Source organism: Poecilia reticulata, linkage group LG2 (genome assembly GCF_000633615.1).
Source record: "Poecilia reticulata strain Guanapo linkage group LG2, Guppy_female_1.0+MT, whole genome shotgun sequence".
NCBI lineage: Eukaryota > Metazoa > Chordata > Actinopteri > Cyprinodontiformes > Poeciliidae > Poecilia > Poecilia reticulata.
In genome coordinates, this window is record NC_024332.1 from 29,070,635 (window position 1) to 29,092,322 (window position 21,688).

Genomic DNA, 21,688 nt, shown 5'->3' on the forward strand with positions numbered 1-21,688 from the left:
TTGCCGTCGGTACAGAATCTTTCAGTCAATCACTGACAACACAATAACACAAATAACAAACCAGCCAATGACATGCCAGTAACATTGCATTTACACAGACATGATGAAGATGGGGAAGAAATGTGTTTGGGGTGTCAGACGGGCTGGCCTGAGTATTTCAGAAACTGCTAATCTACTGGGATTCTCACTCACAGCCGTTTCTCAAGTTTTCAGAGAACCGCCTGGGAAAAAGAAAAAAAAAAAGAGGAGCAGCTGTGTGGATGAAAATGCCTTTTTGATGTCAAAGGTCAGGGGAGAATGAACAGACTAGTTTGTGATGACAGACAGGCAACAGCCGCTCAAACATCTCGTTACACCCGAAACATGCACAGTACCACCTAGAAATGCACACAGCCTKTTGAACCTGGGAACAAATTGATTACAGCAGAAGGAGATCTTGGTGACAATCCTATTCACTAATGACACGAAACRGGTCACAATTTGTGTAGAGCTACCAAAACTCTTGAACAGATTGGAAAGATGTTGCTTAGTTCGGAGAGTCTCAGTTTCAGGCTTTGGATGTGAACATRAAAGCWTTTGTCTGTCTTGCATCATTACTTCAGGCTCATTGTGGTGATGTAATCATATTGGGCATATTTATTTGGAACACTCTGTACCAAGTGTGCATCCACTCCACAGTCCACCTGAGGATTGTTGTTGGTCATCCCATTATGTCCATGGTGCACTCATCTTCTCATGGCTTCTTAGAGAAGCATAAAGCACCATTTCTCAAAYTGGTTTCTTGAATATAACGATGAGCTCATTTCACTCCATCGGCTTCCAAAATCTCCTGATCTTAATCMAATCAAGGCCATTTTAGGAAGTGATGGAACATCACCAGAGTTTTGATTTATAGATGTRCAGCTTAAAAATCAAAAGCACATTTGTAGCCATAATTTTGCCATGATATCAATATGGACAAAACTGAGGAATGTTGAGGAGGAGGAAAGTGTGCACAACTCCAGTGTAAAAAAGGGGGATGATAAATGGGTGCCCAGTCCTRAAGAGCAACAAAAATATCCAGCACTCCAAAAACGCCCAACTTAAAAYTTTAGGATATTTCTTGTTATTCCTGTTTTTTGAATATTTCTTGACACCTTCTTGAATCTATGCCATAAAAAATTATGCCAATTCTGAAAACAGAAGGGAGTCCAAGCCAGTACTCAAAGGTTGCACCCAGTTAAGTGGCTAGTGATGTCATGTTTCTCTCTAACTATGTTCAAGAATCTTCTTGAACTGAAGTACTAAAATGCTGTCAGAAAAGCTGTTTAATAGCGATGAAGGCRTCTGGGATTGGATTGTACCCATCAGTAAAGTAGGTCAATTCAAGAACAGCTTTTTTTCTTACTTCAAAATAAGTCTCCAAGCATATACTGTATGTATATATTCACTGAGTGTCACTGTAAAGAACTCGCTTTCATTYATCGGCCTTATGTTAACTGCTTACTTTACCCATGTTGTTCCATGTTGACAGATTCATAACACATAACGCTGTGTTTTAATATTGCAGTGTCTCATGGAAAAATGTGTCCATCAGACCTATAAAGGAATGAACTGGCCAACTCTTAGACCAAGTTGTAAACCAGGAGTTGGTCTAGGAAGTTCTTATTCTTCCAACGTTTCTATGTATTTGCCAMTAATTAAGAAATGTATCATTATTTAAAGAGACAGACACTCCACTGCTGGGGTTGAGGTGTCAGGTTCGGGTTACTCCTGCGTACTTCCAGGATGTGGTCTCATCTTTGAGACTCCAGGGGAGCCTTACGTAACAATGGCATTAAAGTGATCTGCGTATTAGCCGCTTTGTTGTCATAGAGCTGTCAACAAACCCTCGATGGAGAAGTCGAGCTGGAACAAAGGAGAGGGGTCTCAACCTAATAAAGGTTGGGTAAAAGACCCAAGGGTTTTGAAAAGGGTTGAGTTTTAAGGTCAAGGGTGAGAGGTTGGCGGCGTGAGGTGGGGGACAATGGGACAGACAGGAGTGTAGCAGAGAGAAGAGATTCCCAGCAGCTGGGGGGTGGGAGGAGTGGGAGGGTGAGAGTCCAGAGCCCTTGCTGTCTCAAGAGCTTTGGACTTCATTATGTCTCTATTGTGCTACTCTGTGTTCACATGCACAGTGCAACCAGGCTGGAAATGAAAGTTTTCTTTCATCATGTTATTTRCTGTCCAGGGACTCTAACTTCAGTTTACCAGATCTTAGTACCTAAACCCAAACTTGCAGCATCTAAAATAACAGGACATGTAAAGTGACTCGATCCAAACAGGCATGTGAATTTAAAGCCACAGGCCTTTTTAGTTTTAATTTTCTTTTTTTTTWARKYYYMRGGKTKGKTTWMCSGKTYSKWMCYKTGTTTTGGACTTCCTACTTCCCTTTTATACTTGTAACCGAGCCATGCTTTGCTCATGCACTTAAACCATTGTGTCTCAGTTATTTGTCCTTGTAATTAACAGTTGTAATAAACTATATAAAAATAAAGAAATAAATGCTCATAAAAAAATCTAAATTTCACATCTAATTCAATTCAGTTATATACTATTGCCTGGTAACTTTGTTTTGGGCCTTTACCCTTGTTTTGGTCAGTTAGCTCTTCTAAACCATGAGTGACTGTAACCCCTGGATCAAACCAAAATAATCCTAAGTGACCCCACTGTTGCATAAATGTTCTTGCCTTGCACTAAAAGTACAAYGTAGAAAATAAAGAAACACCCGTCAAATAGCTGTGAATTGAAGCATGATTTATACAAAATRTCCTATGCAGTAGCATAGGAYATTTYGTATCAAATGTCCTATGGCAGATCAACCCAAAGGACCGAACTGCAATGTTATGAAAAGGGTGAACTTATCCATTTACACCACTGATTTGCTTGACATATAGCGTGCTCTGGCACACATATCTCTCATTTTTTTCTGCCAGAACTTKAAAAACKTWTTGCAGAATTATAACATTATTTCTTATAACAGAAATTGACACTGGGTTACTTGAGAAGAAAAGAGCAGTGGCTTTGTTTTTCTGAAGCAGACGTGTTYTCTTTCAATGTCTGTTACTGATTGAGTTGCTCTATAATCTCACTGTGGTGGACTACAATCACAGCAAATGCTCTTACAGACAAGAGACATCATTAAAATGTTTAGAGCAGACTGAAAGAGAAACAAACAATTATATAAGGACTATTTATTGTTTCTGAAGTGGTGGTTTGTTCCTCATGTAGGGAAACGGAATGAGGGAAGCAGCAAACAATTCATATTTCTTTGTCTTGACTTAAGGCAAGTTTCTAACTTTGGATTCAGATTAGATTTTAATTGTACATTTTTAAAGCTGTAGGTTTATGTATTAATGTGATATGGCTTTCTGCCTGTCCAAGCCACTGTGGCAGCGTCCAAAATCTCAAGTGAGTTAGAGGGGGTGATAGGAAGCATGTGTGTGTGTGTCTTATTCTGCCTGCAACATGTTGGCCAAAAACCACAGTGGCTGCAGAGATGCCAGAAAGTCAAGGTTGTCAAGGCCTTGAAGTAATTTTTTAAGAGGAGGAATAAAATGGGTGCCAGGCTTCTCCATGTGAATGTTATTCCATATCCAGACCTAACATGATTGTAGAAACATGCAATTAAAAAGTACTGAGTCAAATATTTTGGGCATTGTTTGGTGAAGTACTGAGGAGAACAAAATAAACCTGGAATTGGAGAAATGGCCGGGTGCCAAGATATGAAGACTGTTTCTGCCTCTGGTCGAAACTCAATAGTTTATATATTTGATTTTTGCTACTGTACTACATAAATTAGATGTATAGTTTTTTTTTTTCTTTTCAAGAAAAAATACTTGTCTGAGATAAAATGCTTTGAATTATAGGATAATATATGATGCCACAAAGAAATGCACAGATTGGCTTCAGCATAATGTTTCTGAGGTTTGGTGTAGAGGCAAAATCCAAGGCTTRGAAAGGCCACAAAAAATATATAAACWTTAATAACATCTGAAAAGAATGTCTTCATGTAAGCTTAAAKCGCATCTATTTGTATTTTATATAAATATCAAATGTTTTTGTTCCACTTTGAAGTTTCTGATTTTTTCATGTTGTTTTCAACATTATACTTCAGAACCATGACAACAATCATTACTGATTTCGAAAATAAACTAGTTTTAATCGAAGTATGAACAGAAATTGGATTATAAGCATCCGAAAGTGGAGAGAAACATCAAAGACATCTTAAAATAGGGTCTTTAAAGGACTTCCACTTCTACCTCTAACCTTTACTCTGGTCAAAGACTGAGCTGATTTCCTGTGATTAGCTTTTTTTCTGCTCTTTACACAATGGACCAGGAAAGAAATAAACTTTTTACCTCTCGTTCATTGCTTTTTGATGGAACAATAGGAAGGACGAGGCTCATTATGAGTCAGGCCGCTACGGKTTTTTTTTCCTCTTTGCTCTCCATGTCCTACTATGATGATTTAAGATGGCAAGGTAAACGAAAACCCAGTGCGACACGGAGCTTATTCCTGTGGTCATTTGCTTTTTAGTAGCTGTACTTTTAACTTTCCAGAGTTTGTAACCCCATTGTTCCACAGAGAACCTACAGCAGAAAATGGGTCAGCAAACAAATGAATAGATCTGTATAATGGGTTTTCTGTGGGGAGTTGCTGTAAACCAATCAATAGCTTGAATTCATGCCAAACATGTCAGGATAAACACCGGACGCGGGCTGACCTACGGAGAAGGACTGTACTTAAATCTGGGTCAGTGATGGGTTCTCTGGAATGATCTTCACTCACTGCAGMAAATTGCCAAAGTAATGTTTATAAGAATCTCAATCCCCAAGACAGTGGATGTTTTCTCCATGAGCGCGACAAACATGTTTCTGGACTACTTAGATGGACCTTTTTCTAACTGCTTTTGGCTTACTTTTTCCCCTTTCAGCGGACACCAGTGAGTCATTCCTCATATGGACCACTCCACACACACACACACACACACACACACACACACACACACACACACCCACACCCACACACCCATTTGACCTAATCTGCTCTCATTCCTCTGGTGCTTTTACTTTCTATTAGTTGGTGGAAGTGGGGATCGGGCCTGGGCGTGGACCCAGATCCCTGAGAAATTCGTGTTTAGTGTGAGCCAGCCGGGGTGCATGTCTTCACGGGTGGCTGAGCACTGAGGAGCATTCAGAGCTCCGAGTCTCACAGAGTGAAAGGTTGACCCACAATGAGGCCCGTTTTATTCGTGTGAGCTTCATCGTCATGCAGATCGTGTCCTCCGGTAGGAGAGTGGCCACGTCTCAAGGCAGAGTCTCGAGCTTGCAGCTTTCAGGCTCCGTCGCCTGCACTCATGTGAAACTCTCACAGTCACAGTCTTTGGTTTTGGTGAAGATGAGCCCAATCCCAGTTCATTATTAATTGTGTATTGCTTTGCATAATTAGAATATATTAATTTCTTAATAAGAATAACTTATTTTAATGGCATTGAGAGGTGTAATGACACAGCCGATTCATGAAATTATTAGTAAAGAATGTGGGTTTAATGAGACAAGACAGGGCTCTTACCGTTATGATTTTTCAGGAAAAATAACAAAMTATGTCTTAAACAACAATAAGTAATCATTATAGACCATTCTGCTCTAGATTTCCATATGTTGCATCCTTATCTCAATCGGTATTCTTAATGGCAAAAAGTATTGAAAATCCTGCTACTTTGTGTTTGCAAAAATAGAATAAATGTTTCATAAGACTCTGCATTTAAAAAAATTAAAAAAAACTCTCATTTGGGCGGTCCGAAGTATTCCCACCTTCATTTACTTTGACACTTTTGAAAGCAGATCAAACTGTCTCAACAATGACAATAAGTTAAAGGGACTGGTCATTTTGAGCTCAATAACAAGAAACTGYCCAACATGAGCAGCAAGCAATGAAAATTGTTTTAACATTTGATCAAAAATCATGATGAAGGTTTGAGCATATCACGTTCTAACTATTTGTGGCATAMATTTTATCTGCATCACTAATGACAGAAAGCTGAGTRACAATTTAGATGCATCTAGCCCCTTTTATTTTGTTTTTTCTATTGTGTTTGCTTGTAAAAGCATAAAGAGATTCTCCYATTTGTTTATATAATTTTTGTGTCTTGGTCACTGTTAAAACTAACACGTATATTTTTCAAAACGCACTCATCCACTGAAAAWTGAGGGTTTCCGACGAAACGGCTACGTTTATTAACTTTTTAAAACACTTAAAAATGCAAACTACCCGAGACRGAACMGATGAGAACTTTTTCCTTATCTGTCCCAACCTGTTCATATTGTCTCTCATTTAAACTTCACAAACGGAGTCAGAAAAAACACAATCAGATGTTTTAGCAGAGTCTTGCACTGCTTTTGCCACACATACGACATTCTTTTGAATTTTGATGGTGTTGACGTTCTCACCCTTTTTGGCACAGCACTGGTATTGCAGCTTTTTATAAAAATTAAAAATTTTTGTCATACTCCAAGGATACCATAAATAAGTAAACCGCCTGAAATGACTGGACAACCTGTAACTTTACCTTGCGGAGAAAATCCTAGTAAATTGCCAATTTACCAGTCACGTAATAAAACAATGACAACTAAGTGGATGTAGAACCAACAAATACTGTTGCAGTAAACTTTGCTTAAACAGTAAAAATGCTTTGGGAATTAGAAGGATTTACTTTTAGAGCCCTAAAGCCAAAAACACTTTTAAAGTGCTGTTTACTCAATTTACTAAGTAAAAACATATTGTAAGCATTATTTTTTCTATAGTAAGCTGTTTTTTGTATGTAAAACCCAAAGGTTTGTACACTGGATTGCTTTTAATCTTGTTATATTACACTGTAATGTATCAGCAGGCATCCTCTGTGTGCTTCTATGTGTTGTGTTTTACAATTTAACTCATTTGATTCTTTGTTTGAACTGCAAGCATTTATGTGGAAAACATGATCTCAAGAAGAAGGATAGTTTTTTTTTTTCTTCAACAGATTTACAGTACCCACCTGATGAGGAAGATGTTAGCTCAGCGAGTATTTACAGGGTTTGTGGTAGAAGTGCTTAAAGATTAGCACACCAGTTGCTGTTGTGGGATCCCCGCTAAGTTCACTTCCCCTGACCCCTGAGGCTCCCATCCCCCACTGACCCCCTTTATCTCTGAGGTCTAGTATCCGTGAGAAGAGCCCACTCCAGCTCTACTCCAGTGGTCTCCGCTCTGCTGAAAGGCCTCACTCTCATTACCATACCCCTGGGGCTCCTYAGCCTGTTGTTGCCAAACAAACACAGCCAAGATCTTCTTCCCTTTCTACCTCACTCTCCTTTCTTCTGTCATCGTCCATCTTCTCTGTCAGTTTTTATAACAAGTATTTCTTGTTACGTCTTTGGCTCTTATTCTCTCCTTTCTTCATTTGTCTTTCCATTCTTCCTGAGTTTTTCTTTTGCATTCCTCTGTAGGGTTATCTGTTTCTCTCATTTTCACATGCTGTTTCCTCTGTTGTGTCCATCAGAGCAGAGGATACTCTGCTTCCTTGTTCAGGAAAAGTAGATTTGTTGCTCCCCTTCATGATTTAGGAGTCGCCAGATGGAGGAAGGGTGTAATAAAGTTTTGGATGTCTAAAAATTAAGGGATCAACCCTGGATAAGCAGAGCCGGGTTGTATCCCTGGTTTTTCACTGGTCAAACAGTGAATTACTTTATTCTTTCTTCTCTGACATACAAGGACGTTTTCACGCACAGCTGTAGTAGATTTCCTGAATGGTTCCTCTCACCGTATATATCTGCAATTTGATTTATGATATAAGCTCCACTCTTCTGATCCTGATAGAAACAGATTAGTGTGGTAGCAGGTAGGCTTTGTAGTTTAGCTTCAACTTTTTAGTGCAAACCAAGTCAGGTTTATACCAACAAACTTGCTTAGTATCTTGATAGAAAGTTGTTCCTTTTTAGAAATGCATCAATAAATTGGCTATTAATCAAAACCAGATTGTTATGCTTTGTAGGTGGTGAACAGGTACCTGATCTTTTTCTTATCATAAAACATAATTCTTGCTCATGCCTTCAGTTAGTGCTAACAGGAACTCTTTTTAATACTACAAAGTGATCAATACTCAGATATTTTCATCATCATTGAGGAATTTACATTAAGGGAGCGGAGGCACCAAGATGTAAGACGTTATTTGAAAAGACACAACACAACATGTTCTTCAGTTTGTTCAGGCTGCAAAAGAGTGAGAGAGAGAGAGAGAGAGTGAGAGTTCAAGCAGATAACAAGAAGGCTGAATAGAGTGTTGCAGAATAACTTTTTTTTTTTAATCTTTTTGAGCTTTCAACCTCAGTCTGTTTTGGAACAAGGTGGGTTTTTGGGGAACCTAATGTTCTCCTTAGACCGCTGGAGACCCCTGCTTCAGTTACACTAACCAAAGTAATCCTAGAAACAAGATGGTAAACTCCATAATCATTCTTGCTTTTCAAATAGTTGTAAAACAGTTTCAGAGTGACTGTTTACACATGAGTGTAAAGAAATAATAGCTGCTCATGGCAGAAATGTGAGAAGAAAATTTTGGGAATGCTGTTCTTATGCAACATATTCTCATAATTTACTTATTAAATTGGTCAGAATTGGTACCAGGTGGTCAGAATTTAACAAAAATTGACCACAATATTCTGATCCAAGGATCTTAAATGTCAAAATGTAGATATTGCACATGACACTTTGGTTCCTTTACCATTTGTACAACAGTGTTATTGTGTAGCGGTGCAGTGTTTAATTTTTTTCTTTATCTCAGTAAAAGGATTTAGAACCAGGTCATTTTATGGCTTGTCACTGGACATCATTATGAAAATGTCACTTAATGATAATTAACCATCCTCTAATGTAGATCCATAAATGCTCAGGGTGTGTCAGGGTAATTCCTTCAAAGAAGACTGAAGACAAATGGGGTGAATGTGGAGATGACTGAGTCAGTCATCAACAGTACGCAAATTTACACACTAATTTGAAAGAGTACTCCCATYCTTTGGCCTTGCTTTTATTTTACTTTACAGTCACAAACTTGCAATGCATTTTAATGGGATTTCATATGGCAGCCCTGCAGAAAGTAGTGCCTGATCATGCGATGGAATGAAAATGATGCATGTTTTTTCAAACTATTTACAAACRAATAACTGAAAAGTGTTGCATGCATTTGTGTTCACCGTTCTTTATGCTGATGCCACTAAAAAGAGTCCCGTGAATAGCATATAGAGTCCATCTGTGCGTAACAATCCTCCCTATAAATACAGCTGTGAAGACTTGGGAGGTTTGTTTGAGAACAGTTGAGAACAAACAGCATCAAGAAGACTAAACAGCACAGCAGACAGGTCAAGGATAAAGTTGTGGAGATGTTCAAAACAGGGTTAGGTTATAAAACATCATGCCAAACTATAGACATCTCAGAGCTTTGCTCTGTCCACCATCTGAAAATGAAAAAAACAAATGGTGCAACAGAAGACATGGCCATCCATCTGGTCTGAATAGGCATGGTCAATTAGAGAATTCTTCAAAGAACCAGAGGACTCTGGAGGAGCAACAGTGATCCACAGCTCAGGTGGAGAAATCTGCTGCCTGGACATCAATTAGTCATACACTCCCCAAATTTAAAAACCGTATCAAGCTGAGATACTTCTGCAGTAATTTAATAAAAAATTATATATAAATAACTGTGTAAAGTAAATCATTGTTTAATTCATATAAGATTTATTTTCAGTTTCACAACAACACATTTTTTTATATATCCACTAGTAATAATAGAAAATCTTCTGGCAACGTAGCATTTTTCATTAATTTTTATACTAAATCTGAGTAGACTGTATCATCTGCAGGGTTTATTATTATTTATGCCAAGTCACTAATTTGTTTGTTGTATGTTTGAAGTGAGTTTAATTAGTACAGCGTGCAGTGAGTAGCCCCAGGTCTGAAATCCAATTTTGCGCAGGAAAGCAAGTGTGTCACACACAGGGAGTACGACCATGAATCGTTTTTATCGCACATTTTGTTAGAAATGAGACATAAAGTTTCACTTTTCAGAAACTTGCTGGCTAAGAAAAGGATCTCTTTAACACCCTTTAGAGTTGCAATTAAGGCATTTTAACATCTCTCCTCTCAGTAGAAAATGGAAAATGAGATGATGTTCTGGCAGTTTGCCCCGGTGGGGCAACAAACAACAATACCCAGCTGTAAACGGAGACATCTGTTAGCAATGATCCTGGGTTTCAGATTGGATTTGGATGGTGTTTTTAATGGAGCTGGAAGGCAATTTATTCCTCCAGACTCGGAGTTCCAGTGAGTTMTTTCTCAGCTGCGCGTCGTGGTGTGTTTGTTTGTGCGTGCGGACTCCGTTCCATACTTATTTGTCCATAYAGTGACGTGGAGCTTGTTTTTATGATTGCTGAAAGTCTTTGTTTTAGAAGGTGTCTTTGTGTTTGTGTCTCCCTTAGATGAAAGATTGATAGCTTGTTTGAATCTGTAGCGTGGCTTTTTGGTGTTTCTCAAACCAGCTACGGATGGATGTGCATGTTATTCYACTTTCAAACCGACATAAAGTTGAGCAACTCTGCGATTCTGTCAACAGGTTGTGTGCTTGTGCTTATGCGATGGCTGTGGCTGAGGGATGAAGACCAGCTGCAGGGGTTAGCGATGAGTCTGAGCACGAGCCGTTCGCAGTGACTCATGGTCRGATGTACCTGATTAGAGGCAGAAGAACAAATGTTTACTTTGAAGCACAAAATGTCACAAAATGCAGCAATAAATATTATTTTGTATATTACACAGTAGTTATCTTTTTTAAGATGTTCTCCTGCATTTTCAGTTTTGTTGACTTTCTTTTTAATATGTTGGAATGGCGAAATGGTCCTTCCGCCATTTTGTACATGAGCAGTTTTGGTTGTTTTGAGCTAMATTTTTTTTTGGGGGGGGGAGGTGCAAGAAGGGAGTAATCCACCACATTTCATACAAATTATTCATACATAGTTTCAAGCAATTTTCTTTAACCTTCTCATAGTTAATTAAAGGCATGTGCATAATAACCTTGTGATGGTAGCCTGARGAGAAGAGTACCATTATAACGTATTAAAAAGTTTTCACTTTTGAAGAGCACATGTTGGGGAGGTCTCTGTTTGGCTCACTCCTACAAGATCATAACCTTGGGGTATATGAATCTAAATGAATGGGAGGGAAAATAAATGTATTTGCCCAACTACTAGGTGGAGATGTCTGTGTCTGGAAAAGACAGGTTGAGTTTCAAGAATAACCCTTTTGTTGTGTATAATTCTGCTTTTGGAAGTATAATTTTTTATGTTTCTCTGCATTAAATTCTATATTTTTTTGTTGTTGTTTTGTTTTTCTTGAAAACATTAATTGTTTTATATCTTAACTGTAATTTTATAAAGTGTTACCATAGCAACGTTTAAAGAGGAATGTACCGTTCATCTATACACCAGGACATTTTTTTATGGAAAAAATTTCTAATTGAATTGATAGAATTTRCATTTCTATTGAAAGTATGTTTTGGATTTCAGATTGCTCTGATTAGTTTGTTTTATGATTGAATCCCATGGCGACCTGAATGTGAGTCTAGGGCCATTTTTATTCATACTACACCATTGCATGCCAATTAAAATAAAAGAAATAGGTGAAAAGCTAAACTGATAGCAATGACAATAACTTAAACTGAAACCAGAGGTTTGCATACAGCACATAAATAAATCCACATTTTCTYTCACTATCTGGAGTCAAAGTAAGCTTCCCTTGTATTAGATGAGTTATAATTGCCAAGCGTTATATCTGGTGAACACCACAACAATGAGAGGCAGAATATGTCAGATATTTGTTCATCAATGTTTTCAAAATCTTAAGTTTAGCTACAGAATGATTARTCTCTCCTCAAGTGATGACAAAAAGACCAAATGATGATGTCATGGGTTTGGAAACCTCTGATAGGTCAACTGACACATTTGAGTTAATTGGAGTGATTACTGATGATGTGCAAAGGTACGTAAACTTCTGAGTTCAATGAAAGTAACACAAAAAAAAAAAAAAATCTCTCAAAAATGTTCTTGGTAAGTTTTACGGTATTTATCAAATGGAAAAAATTGAGGTAACTGCAACCGATCCAAAACAAGAGACGTTTGTTAGATTTAACTTCAGACATTGAGAAAAGAAAGCCGTGTGTGTCTTTTTATTAAGTGTAAGTAAACCTCTGGTATTTGAGCTTGCCTGAATGTCATAACAGCCTCATCTCTGCACTGACAGATTTTGCAAACAGGATCCTCCTCGCGTATTAAGGGACTGTTATGGCTTTGCACTGTTCTGAAGGGGGGTAGTACACAGGATGAAGCTCAGTGCAGGGTTTGTCTTGGGCTTCAAGCCTGCGTGCCGGAAGTGCAAAGTCGTGGCTTACTGCTATTCTGAATGGCCCCTGAGAGTCCAATGTGATGGACAGTCTGTGGCTGCACACACTGGCCCTTTGTATCAGGACTTCTTGGACTCTTTCTATTTCTTTTTTTTTTTTCCTCCGGAGTTCTCACACAATGTCACACACTTTCACACATATTTTTTTCTCCCCCAAAAATCTTTTTTTTTTTTTTTTTTTCCCCTGGTCTCCTCGTGATCTTGATGTGGCAAATCAAGCCTCTGCTTTAGGGCCAGACTTTGTCAGGGCAAACAGCAGCAAACTTGCCTGCGTTTCTTTCTGTTATGGTGGCTTTGAATTCTTCCTTTTTCTTGTTTTGCTGCGTTCTGTGACAAAGACAAAAAAGTCAGCCACTTGAAGGAACCGTCGGTCTGACCAGGAGTGTTGGTGACTGGGAAGCATGTGAAAGTCATCAGAGAGACCAACGTGATTTTCATTTTTGGCTATCCAATCAGAAGAAGCCAGCAGTTTCACCTCGTCATTTCATGTTTTCGTGTTTAGTTGTGCATCCCTGAAATTGGAAAATGGAACAACAAAATGATTTATTTATTTATTTTTTATTATTTCTTGTGAGGATTAGCACAAACAGTCCATCACTAATCCTGCTATTGAGAACTTCTTGTTTAGTTTTAGCTGCTAAAGCTCTGCTTTTTTCTACTAAACTACAGCACAGTGCCTTACAAAAACTACAGCTTTTGATCTACTTGCCACATTACAATCTTGGATGTATTTTTTGGGGATTTTATTTGACAGATTAGTACAAAGTACTGCATAATTTGAAATGGGAAAGAAATTATGCATAGTTTAAAAATGGAAGAAAAAAAAGAATAATATTCGCCCATCAAATTCACATCAACTATCCTGTTTAACTTAATATGCAGAGTTAGTTTTCCAACACAAATATGATTTTGCATGGCCAGTGGAGTGCAATACTAATAGCTGTCAACAGCTTCCCTCGCCTCAGCRTTAGTTTTCAGCAGTTCTTCCCAAAAAAGGATGTCTTGGCTGCCTCTCATTGTTTGTGTGCASCCGTGTCTTGGTAGGTTTTTGTCATTGTGCCATTTTCTGTTCATATGATGAACTGAAAATGTGAGATGTTCATAGCTGAGACCTTAATGTTTAACCTTCTCCTGGTTTAAACTTCTCTACACCTTAATCCCTCACCTGTCTGGTGATTTCCTTTGCTTGTTTTTAGTCTATAGAGACACTCATGTTTTAGCACCTCTTGCATACAAATAGTACGTATAAACCCTGTGCTTTATCACTGATCCATTCACTAAATAGTCTTTTAAGATTTTATAATCTAACACCATTAACTTTTCATTTCAGTAAGAGGATTAAATGAATGCATTTTTACTTGTTTTTATATTTAAGTTTTGTTAATTCATGCAGTTTTAARTCAAAAATCTGGATTGCCTTTTCCAGTCTTAAATTATAATTATAGCCACAAAAACACATCAAAGYAGGCAGTCATGGTTATTTTCACACATGATATCTCAGATTCGCCAAAAGAACTAGAGCAGCTGCAAATAAAACCACTCGTATTCGTGTCTTCTGCCTTTTAGTTTAGCTATAAATTTAAACCCCGACCACATTCAGCACATATAACATTTGTGGACCTCGGGATGGTAAACAGTGCACAAAAAGCACTTTTACGGGTATGCAAGCAGCTATTTGCAGTGTTGRAAGGTCCAAACTGAGTTGACCTTAAGCTAATATCTGCTACTGGATTTGATGGTTCCATCTAAAGCAGGAGCAGCTTTTTTCTTTAAACYGTTATTTACTTTAGAGCTGGGCTCAATATCCCATGGCACTGGATGTTCCACCATCCATTGTCCCTGCCTGACATATTTGTCTGAGGAACATAGCCGACTGTTCGAGCTCGCAGCCCCAGTGTGGGCACACTCATAAAGTTGTGGTTAGCATGTTGCCGTGGCAACTCCTTTGCACGCACCATTGGAGAGAAATGTTTTTATCTCTGTGCGCCGCAAACTGCCCCAATAAGGCCTCTGACTCCGAAAGTGTTGGCCCAGCAGCAATTTATCTGTTTTAATTTTCCTCATCAYACAAAAAAAATAGAAACGGCGCCGAATACTCAGGACGGCGACTTTGTGAAAGAGACACAAAGAAAACGCGTTGCTCAGAAAATATGGTGGTTTGTTGCAATGAAATTTTGTAGAAACAACCTAGCCTGCAATTTTCTTCATGTGGAGTAAAGATGTTGTTTACTTTTAGCTATACTCCGAGTTTTTGTACGTCACTTTMATCTGCTGGAATCATAATGATAGCTTACTTATTGAGGCGTTTTAATGTACCCAGATCTTTTGGCACAGAGTCTTGATACTATAAATGCTTCAGTCAAACTACGCAAAGTTGTTTGAGATTTCTCAAGCTACTGTAGTTTTAGTGCTGGAGACCTTAATGCCCAATATTTACAGAAAACATGTTCTRGTTTTCATTATCTTTCCCCCCCCCCTTCACTTTTCAGTCGAGTTAAAGAAGAAGAGCTTCTGTCTGAGTTTTGCACAAAGCCATGCCGTGCTGCAGTTTTAAGTGATCAGCCTAAACCTAGAATCCCTCATATTTTGAACTGCTGTCTCTAAGCAAACAGCAATGTTGCTGATATAAAAACTAAAATAAACCATCAAGTTTCTAAAACAATTAAAAACAATGTTTGTCTGAAATGCAACCCTTTGTGTGTGGACTGGACACTATCAGTAGCCTTTTTTTTTTTTTTAGCTCTTTTTCATAATTTTAGTAGTTACGAATGTAAAACATTTTCTTGTTGCAGCTTTAAATATTGAATTTACATTGTGTAAATTGAATATTTACTCAATATTCAATTGTAACATCAGGAATTGGCAGCGCAGCTGAAACGTAAAATGACCTAGTTCTCCCTCGACTCTCCTGTTTCCAGTCCGACCGACACATGTGGATTTGATTTGAGCTGCTTGTTAGCTCGTGCCTACAGACAGAGAGCACTGTGGTAAATGGCTCCACCTCAGAAGGCATAAGAACCCATTGGATGAGACAGGCCCATTTGGGTCACTTCACTCCCCTCATGTTCAGCTGCCATAGATTTTCTTTACAGCCTGGCAAAGGCAGACGACACCCACTGCTCTGACCTGCTGGACAGCCATTAGTGCCCTTTAAGAGTAGTGGTGAATTGTCAGACGCAAACATGAAGGCGACACGAGTTATGAGACCTCGGGGGCACGCAGCAAGCTGCTTCCGCTTGTGCTTCACGTTACAGACATTTGTAGACATGGCTGACWGAGTGCGCTTCCTCTCTTGACAAACTGTGGGTTTAAACAAATGAGCCTTTTATGGACATGACAGCCGATGTTGATCTCGCTTCACCTCACAGCCTTTTAAAAGCAAATAATTATATCAAATTGCAGTGGCCTGTAAAATGTTTTTTTTTTCTCCTCCGTTTCATCTTGCACAGGTTGCTTTGAGTGCTGCATCAAATGTTTAGGTGGYGTGCCGTATGCATCGCTGGTTGCCACGATCCTCTGCTTCTCCGGTGTGGCCCTGTTCTGCGGATGCGGCCATGTGGCTCTCACTGGCACTGTGACCATCCTGGAAACCTTCTTCTCCACAGTCAGAACCGACCATGCTATGCTCACTGACATGTAAGTCAGACAACTTCATGCTGTTGTCCATATRGGGCCTTTAAAATAAAAAKAAAAAGTTTCTCRTGTTGCAGTTAGCAATAGCTGAGGTATTTTATTGGGATTTACTGTGATGGACCAACTCAAAGTGACATAAATTTGCAGATGATACACACAAACCACAGTCAAAGCTTCAAACATTTTAAGAARTACTGACCCTCATATTGGGTGGGAGTATTTTTTGGCTTAAACTTTACTTTTATAGAATGGTGGTAAGCAGAAAGCTTTGAAAAAAAGTMATGAGAAGTCCAGTTTATACATTTCCTCAAGCCAAAKAAGGTATTATTACAAGATAAATTTAATTCATTCATAACTAGTAATGGTAGACAACAAATGTTGCGAAGTACTCTGAACACACAACACAACCAGACAACAATCCAACGTAATGGTGGAATGGTCTAGATTACAGCAAATTCATTTGTTGGAATGGTCCAGTCAAAGGCCAGATTTAAGTCTCCTACAAGAGTTGAAAACCGCTGTTCACTGTCACTATATTATCATCATAAAATCCCAACAAAATATGTCTAAATACTTAGATAATTTAAAATTAAAAATATGTAGCCATGTGTTTGTGATGAAATGTAACATAGTTCTGGRGTACTTATGAGTACTTATGCATTGCAGAGTCTAGTGAGAACTGATGCTCACCGTTTTCTAAAAATGCAAACAAAGAACACTGTAATATTTAGGAGCCCTTGCCCTTACTGGAAAACAAACTTCTAGATAAGCATCTCAATAAAACGAAATCTTTTAACATAGATAACTGCTGTAATGTGAGCTTGAAGTGGGATATTTTTAGCTTCCATCACCTCCCACATTCACCTGATCCTAGAGAACAGTCCTAATAAGGATCGCTTTTAAAAGCACCCCCATTTGTCTGGACAATAAAAAAGGATGACATTGGACAGGGCTGCACATGTGTTTTATGTTGAGAGCTCTGTTTAATTTAAGATGTCCACAGTCTGTCTTTTGCCTGGAGGATTTCCAGAGACCTGCATCACCTGCTTATCCCCACATTTGGACTCGAATCTCTCGTCACGTTTTGCTTAATCCCGACCATCTGTTCATGGTTTTCTTTTAAAAAAMCCAACTTTCTCATGTCTTAAAGATTGAATGGAAAATAAAAATGCTGCATGCGGCCATTTTTTTCCCACGGTGAACAGTGGTGGGGTCATGCTAGCGTTTTATTGTCCACAGYGTCGTCTCACCAAAGCCTCACTGTGACCTTGCTCTTTAACAGAATACAGCTGATGCAGTACGTCATCTACGGCATCGCTTCGTTTTTCTTCCTGTACGGAATCATTCTGCTCGCCGAGGGATTCTACACAACCAGCGCCGTTAAGGAACTGCACAGCGAGTTCAAGACCACCATCTGTGGACGCTGCATCAGTGGAATGGTATGTTAACACAACCTCGGTGCTTTTATTTAAACAGGACATTTTTTTGGAAAACGGTCGTTATAGGATGTGTAAAACTCTAGAGCGAGCTTATTTTATGAACTTTTTACAGCTCCTTCCTGCTCTTGTTTCTGCCCCTCTAGTTTGTGTTCCTCACGTACATCCTGGGTGTAGCCTGGCTCGGCGTGTTTGGCTTCTCGGCTGTACCCGTCTTCSTCTTCTACAACATCTGGGCTACCTGTAACACCATGAAGTCCCCGATGGCCAACATTACAAACTTGGACTCCTTTTGCGTGGATGTTCGTCAGTACGGTAAGAGAGCGTCGCTTTGTCTTTTATAAATTTAGTTTCAGCTCATTTTAGTTGAGCGCAAACATRCATGTGGCGTCTGACCAAGAACCACAACAACCACTTKTATGAAGGGTTTGATAATTGTCTTTTGGGCTGGAAAGCTCTTCACACTTCTTATTTTTGGAATTTTTATTGTCTTTCTATACCCCCTTTTCAAAATGTGTTTTAACCTCACGCTTCATATTTTGTCTACCTTATCCATGTTTTTACATTAATTTTTTTCAAATATTCATCCGTCTATCATGCCCCTGCACCCACCATGTTCTCAGATTGTATGTGATGTTATGTGTTTGCCTTATATATAGCTTTGTTTTCTGTTTCATATATTTTATATTTACTTCAATTGTTTTGTGCAACACTAYGGTCAACATTTTTTCTTTTCTAAATAACTCGCGTTATAAATAAAGTTGAATTTGAGGTCCTGATTGTTAAGCTGAGATATTACAGAGATTTTACGGAGTTTTTTTGTACATGTTGCGTGAAACTTTCTGTAAAAAAAAAAAAGTGTGAAATTAGTGGACTGCCCCACTGACACTTTGAAATATTATTTTCTTGCACCTTCTACCCCAGTGATATTGTCCCTGTAGGCCTTGGCTTGACATCTGTAAGCCACATGTCTTAACCAGTGTTGACATGTTGAGAACATTAACAACAATCCTCTGAATCTTTTTGGCTGCAGGAATTATCCCATGGAACGCCACACCAGGAAAAGCTTGCGGATCTTCTCTTATTACTGTCTGCGACAGCAGCGAGGTACGATCCTGTTAACTTTGCACGCGTAGCTGTAATATTTCAAAGTACAGGYTTAAAGCTCAAGAAAGGATGATTCCAAGGTWCTAATTCTGAAAAAAATWACTTTTTCAGTTCTACCTGTCTTACCACCTGTACATCGTGGCATGCGCCGGTGCAGGAGCCACTGTGATCGCTCTGGTAAGCTGCCCTCTAGTTTCACAATCCTTCAGCTCATCTTTGCATGATTTTTTTATGAGCAGATTATGAGTTGAGCGCTCCTTTTTTTTTGTTTTCATCGCTGTACGGTTTGTGTAACCACACCAACAAGGGTTTGTCATTGGCTTCTTCACAGCTTCAACCCCCATTCACTGTTTTACCATTTGCTTAGATGTACGTGGCTGTTTGTTTTTCAAGATGGACAGGAAGAATAACTTTGAATTCCACAATATAAAACATGTATTTAAAGTGTTCTTTAACATTTTACTTTCAAGAAACTGAACACTATTAACCAGCAAAAATAAACATGTGCATCTCAATAAATTAGGAAATCATTAAAGGTCATTTATTTCAGTAATATAGTTTAAAAAGTGAAACTCATAAGGATTTATTAGACACATTTTGACGCATTTTATTTGTTTATTTCCTATCAGTTTGGTGATTATAGCTCTGACTGTGGAAACTAGACTGGCCCTCCAGTAGCTTAGGTTCTGTTCCTTTATTCCTCCAGAATCTGCAACAATTTTTTTTTTTTCATCTAAAAATATAGCTTTCTTCTTGTTGTTTTAATCTTTAGCCAGTGTAAGATGCTTCTGACAATATCTTTGGTTCAGAAATGCAAAAAGTTCAAGCCTGGAGTGATTCCTGAAACACTGACTCCAGCTCTTTTCGTAGCCTTTATGCAACAATCACATTTTGAGAAAATGATTTGAATTAACACAAATAAACTTGAATCGATAGCACACACAAATTTCACTCTTTTAATTGAACAGCTGACATAAATAAACTCTTTTTTTGTCATATTCCTTATTTATCGAGATGCACCTGTGAGTGAGGACGTCATCAGCATGTGCTCTTACCGCCTTTTCTGTTCTCTTCCACCAGCTGATCTACATGATGGCTACCACTTATAACTTTGCTGTTTTGAAGTTTAAGAGTCGGGAAGACTGCTGCACTAAGTTTTAAGCTGGTTTAAGAGCCCGGCACCACAAGCGACTGTGCCAATTAGAGGCAAATACCACTGACAACAAAGAAACTAAAAAAAAAAAAAAAGGAAACATAAAAAAAACAAATGGAAACAAAAACCTGAGAATAGAAAAGTTGACATCTCCCAATTAGTTATCACACAAACTGTAAATAGCTGGTTATGTCTTCTTCTTTTAGCATTTGGTATCCAGGGAGTTTTCTTGTCCTAATAAAGCTGCGCTCAGATTAGGAGCATTGCTGACACGTTTTCCATGACACTTTGCTTCTACAAATTTGCCACCATAAAAGTTTAAAGAAAAGTGTAAAGCTAGAAATCTAAGAAAACAATAGAGGTATTTAAATTTGAAACGTGTGCAGCTGCTTGTGTCTTACATAAAGGCCTTGTGTGCATGATTAATTCAGATCAGGAAAGCAAACACAATTTGCAGCATCCAGCAGCCCGCTTTGCGAGAGCCAGTTCAATTCCATCAGGGTAAATTTGCAGATTTGTGCACAAATTCATAAGTCACACACCAGATATATTTTTAGAACATTTGTGCAGGTTTTAATGCTGTTTTATAAGGACTGGCCTTAAGACCTTAATTGGAGGAACACTGCACCAGTAGTCTAATGGCCTTGAAGCATTAAATCACAAAGCCTATAAAAATGAATCCGATTGTTGTCATTTTAGCTTGAAAAGATTAGCAGTTCTGGTGTGTTTTCTGGAGCTACGTCTGTAAGAAGATGCGAGTCATTGGCAAAGTAGCTTTACCCTCATTTTTTGTTCCTTTTTCTGTTTATTTTTTAATTCATTTGGACTTTTTGTGCCAATCAATCACAGGAAACCTTCAGTATTATATTTTTTTCCTCACAAAATGAATCCTAAACTTTCATCCACTGTGTTATCCTGATGAGTATTATATGAGTATCTGTTGTGATTGTAGATTTCAAAGTAACAACTCCTCCCTCAAAGTAGCATGGGCCAGTACAAGTGGTATACTTCTGGATGAGGTCCTAAAGCCTCATTTTCTAAGATGTAAGAATAATTTCTGTTTTAGAGTAGCAAAATGTATCCTGTTTCCTACGACAGCTGATCCTCAGCTTGGAAAGATTTAAATTTTTTTTTTTCCATTCCTCAAAGTGCCATTTAAAGAGACGTTTTGTTGATTTTAACACAGTGCCTGCATGCTTACAATTTTCAGATTCGTTGATCTGCTTATAATTACTTATACTTCATATTTCATATATTTAATTTTCTTTAAGTTTTACAAGACTGTAGCTTTTACTTTCTACATAAATAAACAATCTTTGTTTACAAAAGTATCCCTACTTGGTCTTTTTTATTCTGAAGCTCACAGTCGTATGCAGTGGCTTGCGAAGGTGCTCATGTCTCTTGAACTTTTTGGGAATTTTGTTACATTACATTGACAAACTTTACCATAATTGTTGGGATTTAATGAGGCAGACTGACCAACCAACATGGGATAATGCATAATGTTGAACAGAAAGGTATAGTTTGTATTTCAGAAGCTTCTCTAATATTACCATGGCCCGCTAAGTTGCTTCTCTGACTAATTCTCTCCTTGCTTCGCCTGTCAGCTTAGGTCTTCGTAGGGTTGTTGGATTGGTGCCATTTTCCATTTCTGAACAAATGACTAAACAGTGACCCATTGGGATGTTAGTCCAAGCTAGTCTAGTGTGATCGAATACTCGACAAAGCATAATAAAATACATAGAATATGCAGTTGTAATAACAAAATGTGATCGAGTTCAAGAGATATTAATACTCATGCAAAGTGTTGTAAACCATGAAACGGGGACCATACGGAGCTCAGTCAGGTTTACAGGAACCAGGA

General features: G+C 38.4%; 1 protein-coding gene across 2 annotated transcripts in view; it reads left to right on the forward strand.

Annotated features, from left to right (window-relative positions):
• gpm6bb (glycoprotein M6Bb) overlaps positions 1 to 21,688 on the forward strand; it is a 37,142-nt gene that overhangs the window by 12,612 nt on the left and 2,842 nt on the right. The window contains exons 2-7 of one of the 2 annotated variants that reach the window (XM_008400656.2): positions 15,945 to 16,131; positions 17,411 to 17,567; positions 17,711 to 17,879; positions 18,598 to 18,671; positions 18,783 to 18,848; positions 19,752 to 21,155. In XM_008400656.2, coding sequence (XP_008398878.1) covers positions 15,945 to 16,131; positions 17,411 to 17,567; positions 17,711 to 17,879; positions 18,598 to 18,671; positions 18,783 to 18,848; positions 19,752 to 19,832 — 734 coding nt within the window. In that variant the 3' untranslated portion in view covers positions 19,833 to 21,155. Of the gene's footprint in view, positions 1 to 15,944; positions 16,132 to 17,410; positions 17,568 to 17,710; positions 17,880 to 18,597; positions 18,672 to 18,782; positions 18,849 to 19,751; positions 21,156 to 21,688 lie in introns of those variants that run through there. The other variant, XM_008400648.2, reaches the window with a different exon arrangement.